This window comes from Rhineura floridana, chromosome 8 (genome assembly GCF_030035675.1).
Source record: "Rhineura floridana isolate rRhiFlo1 chromosome 8, rRhiFlo1.hap2, whole genome shotgun sequence".
Classification (NCBI taxonomy): domain Eukaryota; kingdom Metazoa; phylum Chordata; class Lepidosauria; order Squamata; family Rhineuridae; genus Rhineura; species Rhineura floridana.
The window spans coordinates 132,621,011-132,635,547 of NC_084487.1; the positions used below are offsets into that span (position 1 = coordinate 132,621,011).

At 45.6% G+C, this 14,537-nt stretch overlaps 1 protein-coding gene across 2 annotated transcripts in view; it reads left to right on the forward strand.

The window, feature by feature from the left end:
- The window catches only part of FKBP4 (FKBP prolyl isomerase 4), a 48,787-nt gene that overhangs the window by 19,875 nt on the left and 14,375 nt on the right, over nucleotides 1–14,537 (forward strand). For both annotated transcript variants that reach the window (XM_061582557.1, XM_061582558.1), the window contains 2 exons: nucleotides 1,411–1,567; nucleotides 1,794–1,884. In XM_061582557.1, coding sequence (XP_061438541.1) covers nucleotides 1,411–1,567; nucleotides 1,794–1,884 — 248 coding nt within the window. The remainder of the gene's footprint in view (nucleotides 1–1,410; nucleotides 1,568–1,793; nucleotides 1,885–14,537) is intronic.

Genomic DNA, 14,537 nt, shown 5'->3' on the forward strand with positions numbered 1-14,537 from the left:
CATAATTAGGGGAGGAAGGTCTCCCAAAAGAGAATGGGAACGAAATAATATTAATTCTTCAATCCTCAAAAAGTTATTCAGAGACTGAGAGAGGGACTCAGACCATCTCAGTCTTCTAGTCCCCAGAACATTTCCGTTCCAGTTATGTTAATGAGCAGGCTGAGATCCAGCAATGTTGAAATCTAATAAAAGTGTAAGGTGATAATGATCAGTATACGATCCAAAATACCAATTTATTTCATGGAAGCTAGTAGAGAAAGACTAACAATAAAATAGTCAATAACACATGCCTCTGATTTATCAGTGTGTATAAAATTGCCTCTAGATCAATTTTACAGCCAGTGGCTACCATTTATTATGGTAAATAATAATCAAGATTATGATTATAGGTAAACTTAAATAAATGTTTCCTGTGATGGTTCAGACAGCTATCCTTGGAAAGATGTCCCAAAGGAAAAAATCTTTCCAATCCATATATTCTGAAAATGGGGGCTTAAGGAAACTGTTAAATTCAAATTGTCCATTATAATAAGAGTTGTTGTGGGATGATTGGAGTTAATAGAACTCAATAGATTGTTGAATTTAGCCCACAGATCTAAGGAGATCAGTAAATTGGCGGGATATAGGTATTAAGACAGATTAAAGTTGTCCTGTTGGGGCATTGTATCAGGGCTGGAAGAGAAGCATCCCTACAATAGAAATCAGGTAATACAGATGTGGAGCCTCTGATATCAACTGAGATCAAAGTAGCTAACTCGCCTATACCTCGTCCAAAATGGTGTTTCTTAGTGGTCGGAAAAAAGAAAGACCTATATCCATGGACCTGGAAGAATTCATTCTCCGATAACCAGGGATTATGGGAGTTGTAACTATATCTGGAGGGCTGTAGGTTCCTCATTCCTACCTCAAAGATGCTTTTGTTCCTGTCCACTTTGGGGTAATTTTAGGGTGCTGTGTTTTTCTAATTGTTTATTCTGCTGCTCCTATTTTTAATGTTGCTCTGTTACTGTTTTAATAATCTGAAATGTTAGTATACTGTTAGTTGTTGTTGACTGTGTAGCAAGCCACCTTGTGAGATTAGATACTTAATAGATTTGTAGCCTGCCTTTTAGGGTAAATCATTATCCCTCCATCTCCTTTCATATCATGCTAGATAATCATGCTTAGTATTGATATAGTGCTTTAAAGTATTGAGAGTGGATAATATACACAATCCTAGTAATCTTAACTTTGGAAGGCTTTTGGAGGGCTTCTGTTCTGTAGACTTAGATACTGTTTTTTAAAACTTTTTACAAATATATATTACTTTTTATTGTAAGTTGCTGCGAGTGCAAATGTGTGTAGAAAAGCAACTATTGAATATAATAAATAAATAAATAGTCCCATTTAACATACAATTTTTTGTACCAGTTGAGATAGAAGGTCACCATGGAGACAGACTATTTGACAAACGAGAGCTGCGGTTTGAAGTAGGAGAGGGAGAAAACTATGACCTTCCTCCTGGCTTGGACAAAGCCCTGCAGAAAATGGAGAAGTTGGAAGAGTCTGTGGTGTATCTCAAGCCCAGGTATACTCCTTGCTTTGAAGCAATCTTGGCACATACCATACTTGACTGCATGAGACACACCCTAATACTTGCCAGTGCAAATAAGCCTAACTTTGGGGATTGGATGTATCCTTGGGAGCCTCTGCCTTAAAACTCATTGATTGAGAGGTGGGTGATGTGATGATGCATTTTGAAGGAGAAGGAACAGGCTGATCGGTCTCTTAGAAGTTTCTCATTTCTCTTACAGCTATGGCTTTGGAAGTGCTGGGAAACAAAAGTTTCAGGTCCCTCCAGACGCAGAACTACAGTATGAAATCAAACTCAAAAGCTTTGAGAAGGTATGTAAGGGAAGGGTTTCTTCTGATGAAAAGGAGGGGGAAAGAGGATTGACTTTAATTCACCCGTGATAGTATGTGTGTGGCAGGGGGGAAAGTAACTTATTAGAATGACTTATACGCAGTGAAGCTGCAATATACTTTCTGAACTTCATTATTTATTTTTGTTGATTTAAACTTTGTTCAATATGAATTTTTGTTATATGTATTATTACAATACATGTATACACTTTTTTTAAAAAAACAAATCACTTAATTCCATCTTCCTTCCTAGTGGATTTCTGAATGCTCTGGAGGAATTTTCAGTTTATATAGCTTGGTGCTCCTGTCAGCCTTAGTCTCACTATAGAGTGGTTATGTTATGACTTAGTGACCAGGACACTACATAAGTGGCTAGAGGGCTACTGTCTTGAGGAGCTGGACTACTTTCCTTGGTTTGAACCTGATGCTGGTGATTACGGGCCTATTGAACCTAGGCTAGCAGGCAGGAGGCTGCTGAACCGAACCCCACAAACCAGAGGCAGGACTCACATGGGCAACTTTTCCTTTTAATGAACCAAATTCCTCACCATCAGTTAAACAGCACAGGGAATGCACCTGTTAAGAAGTCACTGAGTGAAGGAGAAGCATTGACCTGTCAAGAGACTGCAGGTGTCCAACAAAGGGGGTAAAGCGTAGGAGAGGTGGACTGGAGGCAGAGGCACAAAAGGCCTCTGTGCACCTCCAGCCCTCCTTGGAGCAAGTTACTCATATGGAGTGCTCCATGGTGCTATAACAACATACCTGCCTTGATGCCTTACTGTGCACCATGAGCTCCTCCTTGGGACCAGAAAAAGACAGATGAGATAGAAAAAGCTGTTGTACTGATAACCCCCAAGCACCTTTGTAAATTTTCATTATAGAAACCCCTTGTGTTCTTACTTCAAAGTGTACCTGGTGAATCTCACTTTCAAGAAAGGTCAGGATCCTATTCATCTCAAGGTTTCTTTTGGTACTCTCATTAAACAGCATTCAAATTAATTCCAAGCTACACATAGTGTTTTCGGCCAGCCCTTTGTGTAACTTAACTCCCTTCCACGTTCTTCAGCTTTTTCTCTGTTTTTTAGCCTTATCTGAACAAAATAACCCTCCCAACTTCTTGCATTCATTTCATCTTTCTTTAGATCATCAGTCCTGTCTTGCTGCCATACAGTTGTGCCTGTTACTCCTGATGGCTGTCTTTTATGCAGCCATCATGCATGCTAGAATGTCTGCCTTCACGTCTGCATTCCCATTCCAACCCACCAATGTTTACAATTGGATCAACTTCAAGAGGGATTCCAAGTTCATCAAGAGCAGCTGACCTTGCTTGCCCCTCTCCCTCAGAACCTTCAGTTGTGTGAAGCCCAGTCAATTTCCTGGTTTTCTAGAGAGCTTTGGGTCTGTGAAACAGGCAGGATGATAACTGGAATACAAGTGGTGCAAATCTCAAAGCTTCTATGACCAAACACAAATAAGAGTGCATCATCGTGCCTACTTTTTGGCAGTGACAGTGGTGAAGCAATTTCACTTTTTCTATCACCGTTGCATCCTCAGGTAGCCACCCAGCAGAACTCTTCCATGTGGTAAATGTGTTATTGAAAGCAGGCCCTGGTAGGGAGGTTCTAGAAGACTATTATGATCAATTTGAGGGTAGAGTCACTCATATTTGTGTTGAACTTGATGCACTCTTGATACAGGCTGTGTGGAGATATCTGGAGCACTATCTAGTCCTGTTATTGAAGATTAATTTCGGTCAGTATGGCTGAGGATGGTGCTTGGAGGGTTTTGGCCAGCTACCTGTATGCTTGACCCTTGGCCTTCTTGGCTATTAACACCTAACTGGAGGGGATTGACTGGGTGGGTACAAAAGGTGATGAATTCTTATTTGTATGAGGGAGTGATTCAACCTCCTTGAACAATGCAGTTGTGTGGCCACTCCTGAAGATGCCCTTATTGGACTCAGGTGATTGCAGTAACTGTTACTCAGTCACTTAAATCCCCTCTTGAGGCAAAGTTCTTTAGAAGGTAGTGGTTCATCTCCAAGCATAGTTAAATAAAGCAGATTATCTGAAACCATTTCAGTCCAGGTTCAAGCTCAGATTTGTCACTGAGACTGTCTTGAGAGAGACCAGGAGAGTATGACCCTGTTGATTCTCATGGATCTCAGTGGTATTCTGCTGGATCGACTCTGGAGGATTGAAATTGAAGGCGTAGTGATAGTGTTGTGACCCAGGTTGGGAGGGGAGGCTTCGAGATGCCAGACTCTGACATTGAGGACTGGGATGATGAGTTGGGGGGACTAGCAGCAGGGAGAGATCACAGAGCATGCAGATCCCTGTCATTGATATCTCAACTCCGGGTGACAGAGACTGCCCTGTTGGAGACTGCTCCGGTAGACACACCCACAGTGCCTGCGCCCACATCACAGGTGGCGCCTGCTCCACCAGACATTTCCCAGCCAGGCGCCCCATGGGAAAGGTGATTTGATTCAGCGGCCGATAGTCATTACATGGACGTAATTCCCCATTCTTTTTCTTAACGAACAACAAAGGTGCTCCTGCTGGGGACTGAGAGGGTCGAATGAACCCCCTCTTCAGGTTTGTGTCCAGAAATTCTCTCAGTGCCACCAGCTCCAGCTCCGACAAGGAGTAGATCCTTCCAGACGGAATGCACACCCCTGGCATCAGGTTGATGGCATAGTTGTACGGGGGATGGGGGGGCAGTTGGTCAGCTTCCTTTTTGTCAAACACATCTCAGTACTCTTCATATTTCTTGGGCAAAGGAGCCCTCTCCTGCAGAACCGCTCCAGCCACAACATCTAGACCTGGCTTTTTCTGAGGCTGGCAGGGCTGATGGCAAAACTTCAAGGTGAACACCACCACCGCCTTGTCCCAGAGAATTGTTGGATTGTGCTGTACCAGCCATGGCATTCCCAACACCACGGGAAGATGGGGCAGGGACACCACATAGAATGACAGTTCTTCCATGTGCCCTGGGATCTCCATCCCTAACATCTCTGTCGCTCTGGTCACAGTTCCTGACTTTAGGGGTCGCCCATCAATGGTCTCGATGAACAAGGGCTGTTCAAGCATCTGAAAGGGTATACCCTGCTCGCAGGCAAAGTCCCAGTCCATGAAACTCGACGAAGCTCCACTGTCAATCATAATAATAATTAATAATAATTTAATTTTTGTGTCGCCTATCTGGCCAAAGCCACTCTAGGCGACGTACACAATTAAATTCCAGTAAATTGCAATTTAAAATACAATTTAAAATACATAGCAATACAATACAGTCGACAATAAAGGATTAAATTACAGCATAAAACAGTGTGTAAACAACGGGCATTCAGTAATAGTGATAAGAAGCTTAGCCCACCCCGGAGGTCCCGAAGGCCTGTCCAAAGAGCCAGGTTTTTAATGCTCGGCGAAATTCATCCAGGGAAGGGGCATGTCGAAGATCGAACGGGAGGGAGTTCCAGAGAGTGGGGGCCGCCACTGAAAATGCCCTCTCCCTAGTTCCCACCAACCTAGCTGTTTTCGTTGGTGGTACTGAGAGAAGGCCCTGCGTGGCTGATCTAGTCAGGCGGCTAAGTTGGTGGTACTGGAGGTGCTCCTTCAGGTAAACTGGGCCGAGACCGTATAGGGCTTTAAAGGTTAATACCAACACCTTGAATTGGGCCCGGAAAACAACTGGAAGCCAGTGTAGATGAACTAACAGCGGCGTAATGTGATCACGGCGGTGGCTATTTGTAAGCAGACGGGCCGCCGCATTTTGTACCAGCTGTAGTTTCCAGGTCGTTTTCAAGGGTAGCCCCACGTAGAGCGCATTGCAGTAGTCCAGTCGAGAGGTGACCAGGGCATGCACTACCAGTGGGAGCTGATGAGCAGGGAGGTAGGGTTGCAGCCTCCGTATCAGGTGTAGCTGATACCAAGCTGCCCGGCTCACTGCCGAAATCTGAGCCTCCATGGACAGCTTGGAATCAAGAATAACCCCGAGGCTGCGGACCTGATGCTTCAGGGGCAATCTTACCCCATTGAGTTCCAGGTCAACAATACCCAACTTTCCCCTATCATGGCCTTGGCTTGGAAGCTCTGTCCCAAGGGTAAAGTCAGTCGCACCGGCATGAGTAGGGTGGCTTGCGACGGGAGGGGCTCCTAATAAGGCTGCTTCTTTGGCTTGGCTCCCAACTCTTCAGCCTCTATGAGAGCTGGGATTTGGAGTTTTCTGGCACCAGGGCCTTTTCGATTTTGGAAGGGCACCCTCAGGACAGGTGTCCCCCTTTTCTGCAGTATAGGCATAGTCCCTCCCTCCTGCGCTTCTCCTCCTCCGACAAGCATGGTTGAGCTCTACCAATTCGGATGGGCTCCACCCTCGACAAGGTCGAGGTTCCCACGCTAGGAGGATAACGGATGTGGGGGAGAGGTAAAGGTCCCTGGGAACGGAGCGGCTGTGCTTTGTGCTCCAAACGACTGCCCTCGAGATGGCTATCAATTTGCAGACACAACTGGATCAGCTCCGACAGTACCGGGTGGGAAGGTCCATGCCAACTCGTCCAACACCTCCAGGCTCAGGCCATTCCGATAGAAGTACATCAAGGCTGGGTCATTGTAGTCAGTCTCTTTGGCTAAGACACGGAATGTAATAAATAATAATAATAAAATTTAATTTGTGTGTCGCCTATCTGGCCAATGGCCACTCTAGGCGACGTACATATAGTAAATACAGCGAAATACAATACACTAAAATACACTATAACAATATAAATTATAAATTATAATAACAGCAGAATACAGAGTAGGAGGCATTTCAAACATAAGAACATTAAGCCTCCCCAGAAGTCCCAAAAGCCTGTTGAAAAAGCCAGGTCTTTATGGCCTTGCGGAACATATGCAGGGAAGAGACGTGCCGAAGATCTTGTGGGAGGGAGTTCCAGAGGGTGGGGGCCGCCACTGAAAAGGCCCTCTCTCTAGTTCCCACCAACTTAGCTGATTTGGTTGGCGGGACTGAGAGAAGGCCTTGTGTGGCCGATCTTGTTGGGCGGCATAATTGGTGGCGTAGGCGCTCCTTTAGATAGACCGGGCCGAGACCGTATAGGGATTTAAAGGTTAATACCAACACCTTGAATTGGGCCCGGAAAACAACTGGAAGCCAGTGTAGATCGAACAACACTGGCGTGATGTGGTCCCGGCGACGACTGTTTGTAAGTAGTTGAGCCGCCGCATTTTGAACAAGTTGTAGTTTCCGGACCATCTTCAAGGGTAGCCCCATGTAGAGCGCATTACAGTAATCTAATCGAGAGGTGACCAAGGCATGTACTACCAGTGGGAGCTGATGATCAGGAAGGTAGGGTTGCAGCCTACGTATAAGGTGTAGTTGATACCAAGCTGCCCGGCTCACTGCTGAAATCTGAGCCTCCATGGACAGCCTGGAATCAAGCACAACTCCGAGGCTGCGGACCTGGTCCTTCAGGGGTAGACTCACCCCATTGAACTTCAGGTCAACAGATCCCAACCTTCTCTTGTCCCCCATGAGTAGTACCTCGGTCTTGTCGGGGTTCAGTTTCAGCCTATTCCTTCCCATCCATCCACTCACGGACTCCAAGCATTTGGACACGGTCTTCACAGCCAACTCTGGTGAAGATTTAAACGAGAGATAGAGCTGAGTGTCATCCGCATATTGGTGACACTGCAACCCAAACCTCCTGATGATTGACCCCAGTGGCTTCATATAGATGTTAAATAGCATGGGAGAGAGGATAGAACCCTGTGGCACACCACAATGTAGAGGCCAAGGGTCTGAAACCTCCTCCCCCAATGCCACTTGTTGGTACCTGTCAGAGAGAAAGGAACGGAACCACCGTAATACAGTGCCTCCTATTCCCAATCCCTCCAGGCGACATAAAAGTATACTGTGGTCAACAGTATCAAAAGCCGCTGAAAGGTCAAGGAGAACAAGAAAGGTGAATTCTCCCCTATCTAATGCCCTCCTCATATCATCTACCAGAGCGACCAAGGCTGTTTCAGTTCCGTGACCAGTCCTGAAGCCCAATTGGTATGGATCTAAGTAATCTGTTTCATCCAAGTGTGCCGACAACTGATTAGCCACCACTCGCTCAATGACCTTGCCCAAGAATGGTAGATTCGAAATTGGGCGAAAGTTATTAAAAACTTGGGGATCCAAGGAGGGCTTCTTCAAGATGGGCTTTACAATTGCCTCCTTGAGGGCTGATGGCATCACACCCTCTTTCAAGGATGTGTTTACCACCGCCTTAATCCCCTCACCCAACTTCTCTCTGCAGCTCATAATGAGCCACGATGGGCAAGGGTCAGTTAGACAGGTGGTAGGCTTTACAGTCGAGAGCACCTTGTCCACATCCTCAGAAGAGAGAGGCTGAAAATGATCCAAACATACCGGCGTGCAACTGGCCAACTCTGGATCATCCACCGTATCCACGGTGCACGGGATCGAGCTCCGTAAGCGTTCGATTTTATCAGCGAAGTGCTTAGCCAAAGTGTCACAGGAGGCTTTTGACTGTTCCAAGGGTTCCTGAGCAACTGGACCGACCAGGCTTCGGACCACTTGGAATAACCTCCTGGGACAGCACTCTGCAGACGCAATAGAGGCAGTAAAGAAAGCCTTCTTTTCTGTCTTTATTGCCACTTGGTAGGCAACTTGCTGCTCTAACTTGTGTCCGGACACCTTCGGAGCGGGATTTCCGCCACCGGCGTTCTAGTCGTCTCACCTCCTGTCTCAGAGTACGCAGCCGTGGTGTATACCACGGCGCTAACTGAGTTCTGTTCAGGGGGAGAGGACGTTTTGGAGCCACCCAGTCTAACGCCCCGGTGATCCTTCCATTCCACTCCATCACCAGGGTTTCGACCGGGCGGCCTTCAGCAGGTTCCAATTCCCCTAGCGCAGTCAGGAATCCATCAGGATCCATCAGGCGCCTGGGGCGGACCGTTCTAATAGGTCCATCACCCCTGCGGAGGGGGTGCGGCAGTGAAAAGTCCACATTTACCATTGTATTAGTGTAGACTCCCATGGATCCCTTTTCCTGTTTCAGAGTTCCTAGCTGGCGGTGTCTTTCCGCTGGGGAACCCAAAACATCTCATTGGTGGCAGCGATGAAGGCGGTGTATTGACCCAGGACGGGATTATTTCTGATTAGCTATGGGGTGGCCCATTTGGCGGCTTCTCCTTCCAGAAGACTGATGATGAAGGCCACCTTTGATTTGTTGGTCGGGAACTCAGCTTGACGAACCTGTATGTATGATTCACACTGGGCAAGGAACGTGGTGAGCTGGTCGCTCTGGCCACCATAACGGGAGGGTAGCCCCATGGGAGACTTGATTCTAACAGGTGGCAAGGGATCTTGCCCGGATCCATCTCCACCCCGGATGGCGAAATGTGATACCCAAAACACTCCCATGTAGTCCAGTGGAACCTACCCTGCTCCAACTTGGCATAGAGGCAATGTTCTTGGAGGCGCTGCAACACTGCCCATACATGTTCTTCGTGATCCTCCGGGGAGTCCGAATATATCAGAATATCGTCCAAATACACGATCATGAATCGATCCAGGGAGTCCCTAAAGATGTCGTTCATGACGTTTTGAAAGACCCCCTGCGGACTAGATAGTCCGAAGGGCATCGCCAGGTATTCGAACTGGCCATAGCGGGTCTTGAACTCAGTCTTCCACTCGCCCCCCTCCTTGATTTGCACCAAGTTGTAAGCTCCCCTCAAGTCCAGCTTGGTGTAGATCTTGGCTGACTGCAATTCCTCCAGCATCTCTGTGAGAGAATTGTACAATGCCTACCTGAACAAGCCCATGCCCAGGGGGTGGAGCAGAATAGTGCGGGGGGGGGGATGATGTCGAGCCCCAGGTGGATCAGGAAGAGGTCTCGAAGGAGGAGGAGGACTAGGTTTTTGAGAACATTGAGGGAGGGGGAGATGCTGACAGCCCGCAATTTCCCACAGACAGCCCTCCCTTCGACGCGGCTCCCACTCCGACCAAGCACTCCAACAGAGCCGTTGGCAAGCAATCTGGCACACCCGCCAGCTCCACCCCCCCCCAGGGTTCCCCATCTGGCACTTCAAATGATTCCCTGCCAACCTGCCCCCCAGGATTGAGCCAGCACCTAGTGAGCCTTTGCTGTCAGATGGGCAGATTGAGGCTTGCACCCTTTTGCCCCTTGCAAGACAATGCGAGAAGCGGGATGGTCAGAAGGTGGTACTTCACAGGAGTCAAAGATTACAGGCTAAGACCTTCCCTGTTTAAGGCGGTGCCCCCCTGATTGGGGTGCTGAGTCAACTTCCTCCATATGCTGCAGAGAATGTCTAGTTAGCCTAGTTAGGATCAGTGAGTCAGCATAGTTAGGTCTATGAAGCGCACTGCTTTTGATGTAATTGTTACTTTAATAAAACAAGAATTACTTCCAGTCTCGCCTCCATCTCGCATCTTGCACTCTGGGCAGGAGAATGCCTGCGTTTTGAGGTCTTCAGAAGGGGATCTTCTCTAGTCTACCATTGGGGAAAGCTTGCTATGTGCTGATGTGGAATAGAGCCCTTCTCCATAATGATGCTCTCCTCTTACTGGCATTAACGTGCAGGGTAGGATGTATTCATATGCCCAATCATTTTAAGTTTTGTAGGTTAATCATTATTTAACCTGATCTGTTGTTTTAGCTGCCCTGTTTGATGCTGTATTTTTCTTTGTATTGCTGTTTATTTTATAATTTGGATTTTTAAAATTATATGTCCTCTACCCCAACCTGGTATTTCTATAGCTCGGGTAGGGAATCCCAAGCCCAGAAACGAATGAAGGACTCTTTTATCTGGTTTCCGGTCTCTGCCCAGACTACATCCCCTCTCCCCATGCCAGTCCTGCTAAGCATCCTCCTCAAGTGGTTTTGCTGGGGTGAAATATGTCCTTAAACTGTGATAATGCCTCTTGCTTGCCTGCATTGGAGGGTGTGTATGGATAGAAACGTCTGGCAATTGTGTGTCTGGAATGTAGTTTACTGTACAACGATAAGAGTCACATCCATTGTTCCGTCCACATTTGCTTCTGGTCTTGTTGACTTTTGCCTGTGCCCCTACCTCCACCCTCTGGAAGTTGTCCATGTGGCCCTCAGACTGAAAACATTTCCCCACTCCTGGTATAGATGAAGAGCATGTTGTAAATTCTTGAAATTTAATAAAATATTACTTTTTCTTTAAAAACAGCACTACTACTTTATATGGAAGGTAATAAAGAACTTAATTTTACTGGCCAATACATTTACCCTCCTTGGCATATATATCTTTCATTAATCCATAAAGCCTCTAGGCTTGCCCTGTTTCCCTTTCCTCTCTGCTTTCCTCCAAGCAGTTACAAGAGCAGGGCTGGTTCTAAAGGGCGACCAGGTTGGGCACTGGCCCGAGGGCCCCGGAGCTACAGGAGCCCATGAGGGGCCCTCCACTCCCCTTCCACTATCTGCACCCCCCCACGCCCCCCACTTACCTGTCAGACGGCTTTTTAGCATTGCCCTTAATGAAGATGGCGGCCGCAGCTTCCCTAAGGTACTGAATCCACTGCTGCCATCTTAGTTGATGGCAGAGATGTGCGTGCATAGCACGCACATGTGCAATCAACAAAGATGGCGGCGGAGGCTTCATTCCCCTTAGGGAAACCGCAGCTGCCATCTTCATTAAGGGCAGTGGTAAAGATTAGACAGGTGAGGGGGTAGGGGGGGCGTGCATAGGCGTGTGAACACACACACACCGGGGCCAGGGCAAGCTGATGCCTGGAGCCAGCCCTGTACAAGAGAGTCACAATCAAGGGAATAATTTTCCTGCAGTGGAGGAGGAGATCCATGAATGGGGTGTCACACCCACTCTACTAGGCAGGAATATGCAAATTAGGACACTTGCCATCTTAGTGAGATGAGCAGCCCTTCTCGATTCTTTGCTGCCTAGCAGCTCAATGACAGCGTTGTTGTTATTTTGCAGGCTGGCACCCTCTTTCTGGCTTCTCTTTACTTTCACTCTTTTCCTGTGGGCAGTTTGAGGAGAACAGTTTGAATTAATTGAAGTTTTTCACTACTTCACAGTAGGAGCAGTCCAGCTTTGTCCACTAACTCCTGGGAGGACTCAGACTTTCCTCAGTGGTGAAACTGCCTCTCCAAGTCATGCTTCACAAGGGCAGGTTGACCCTGTGTTTGAGATGGGGGGCTTGGTTCAGCCAAGTAAGCTCATTGCAGCTAAATACTGCAGACTGTCTTACATAATTCTTATAAATCATTTGAGGGTTTTGCCTTTAAAAACTATTTTAATCATTTTAAAAGAAAATTGTTCATTAATGCCCCAAATGTTTAATTTTCCATTGGACAAAATTGAGAAAAGTTTTTTTCACCATTTTTTCCCTCCTGGCCTGCATGTCTGTCTGATGAGGAGTATAAAGAAGGACATTTCCACCCCTCTATTCGTGTGCTGCGTGGGACACTTGCTTGCTAGTTAAACAGAAGTGTTGCACTTTGGCTACAACAGGGGATCTGTGCTGCAGATAAATCTAGAGGCGCTAAAAGGAGCCTAGCACAATGGTTCAGGCCAGAAATTTGGGGTATAGGAGAAGTCACAAAGGGTACAAAGGAAGGGACAACAAGCTAAACTCTTATGCTCTGTGCCACATACAGGAGGTACAGACATAGCTCAGGAGAAGCTATATACTAGGTTCCAACATTTATGAGTACGGTACCCCCTTTGTATGCTCAAAATTTTTTGTGACCCCCCCATGCTAATTGTAATTTTAGTCTCTGTTAATTGAAAAAAAAAATGGTGCATGACAAAATCACATCTCCAAATATCCCTTTCCGTTAAAAGCTCCCTGCAGATGGAGGTGTTGCTTTCTGTTCTTAATGCAAAGGTGCAATCATATTGGTATAGCCCTCCCCTCACACACAGTCTGAAGATGTACAGTCCTGTCTCCTAACACCAGTGGGTTACAGTGTTGGACTAAGATCCAGGTTCAAATCCCCACCCAGCCATGAAGCCCACTGGGTGACCTTGGACCAGACACAGTCTCTCAGCCTGACCTATCTCACAGGGTCTGTGTAAGGATAAAATGGAAAGTGGGGGGAACCATGTGCACCACCTTGAGCAACTTGAAGGAAAGGTGGGATATAAATGCAGTAAATAAATAAAGACATTTCAGCTGCAGTATGTGGACTTCAGCCAACCTGCTTTGCTTTTTAAAATAATAATCAAGAAAGAGCAATGTGGTTGTGGTGGGGATGCCACATTGTGAAGACAAAAGGGTGGATAGATTGAGGTGGGGGTTAGTGCTTTTAGGCCTTGGGATGATCATCAGAACTGATGACTTGGTTAGCATGCACTTGAGGAATGAGAGTGGAACAGAAGATAGATCAGCGCGCGCGCACTTGCCTCTCCTGCAAGCATGCATGCATTCAGGCACATGGGAGGGGGGAAGCCCTCAACTGCCGCAGCATCTTGGAGAGAGATGGGGGAGTGGAGTGTAGGTGGAAGAGAGGGGGGGGACACTGACAAACACACTTAGCCGCAGAGATGGGGGGCAAACAAGTTTTGAGCATCTTCACTGCTCCTTGGCTCCATCTGGACCAAAGGTGAGATCTGGGTGGCCTTGCAAATAAGAATGATTTTTTTTTTTTAATAATTTTTATTCAAATTTTTCAAAAGACAAACAAAACAAAGTCAAACAACAAAAACATAACAATACAACAAAAGAAAAAAATAAAATAGTTGACTTCCAATTTGTCGCAGATCAGCTATAAGTATATAATATATATCAAACCTGTCGCTTAATATATACATACAGTATCACTTTTTTCCATAGGCTATCTTAGTTAATCGTCAAATCCCAATATCATCATTTTATTTTGATCTTTCAACAAAAAGTCTAAGAGAGGCTTCCATTCCTTAAGAAATGTGTCTGTCGATTTTTCTCTAAGTAAACATGTCAATTTGTCCATCTCTACTAAGTCCATTAATTTCAATAGCCAGTCTTCCGTTGTTGGTGTTGATTCCATTTTCCACTTTTGTGCATATAATAATCTTGCTGCCGTAATCATATATAATATTATTCTTCCATATTTCTTTTCTATTTGTTTATCCATAAAACCCAATAAAAAAAAATTCTGGTTTTGACTGAATATTTATCTTTAAGATTTTTTGCATCATCCTACCTATCTGTGCCCAAAATGATTTTGCCTTTTTACACAGCCACCACATATGATAAAATGATCCTTCTTGTTGTTTACATTTCCAACAAACATTAGAAACATTACTATACATTTTTGACAATTTTTCTGGAGTCATGTACCAACGATACATCATTTTATAAAAAATTTCTTTAAGATTATAGCATAATGTAAATCTCAAGCCTTTTTTCCACATATTTTCCCATTGATCCATTTGTATGTTATAACCAAAATTTTTTGCCCACTTTACCATACACTCTTTTACTTGTTCTTCCATATCCATTTTCAGCAAGAGTTTATACATTTTCGCAATTGTATTTTCATCATTTGTACACAAACCTATTTCAAAATCAGATTTACTTATTTCAAACCCATACATTTTCTTGTCCATTTTATATCTTTCTAACAATTTTATATC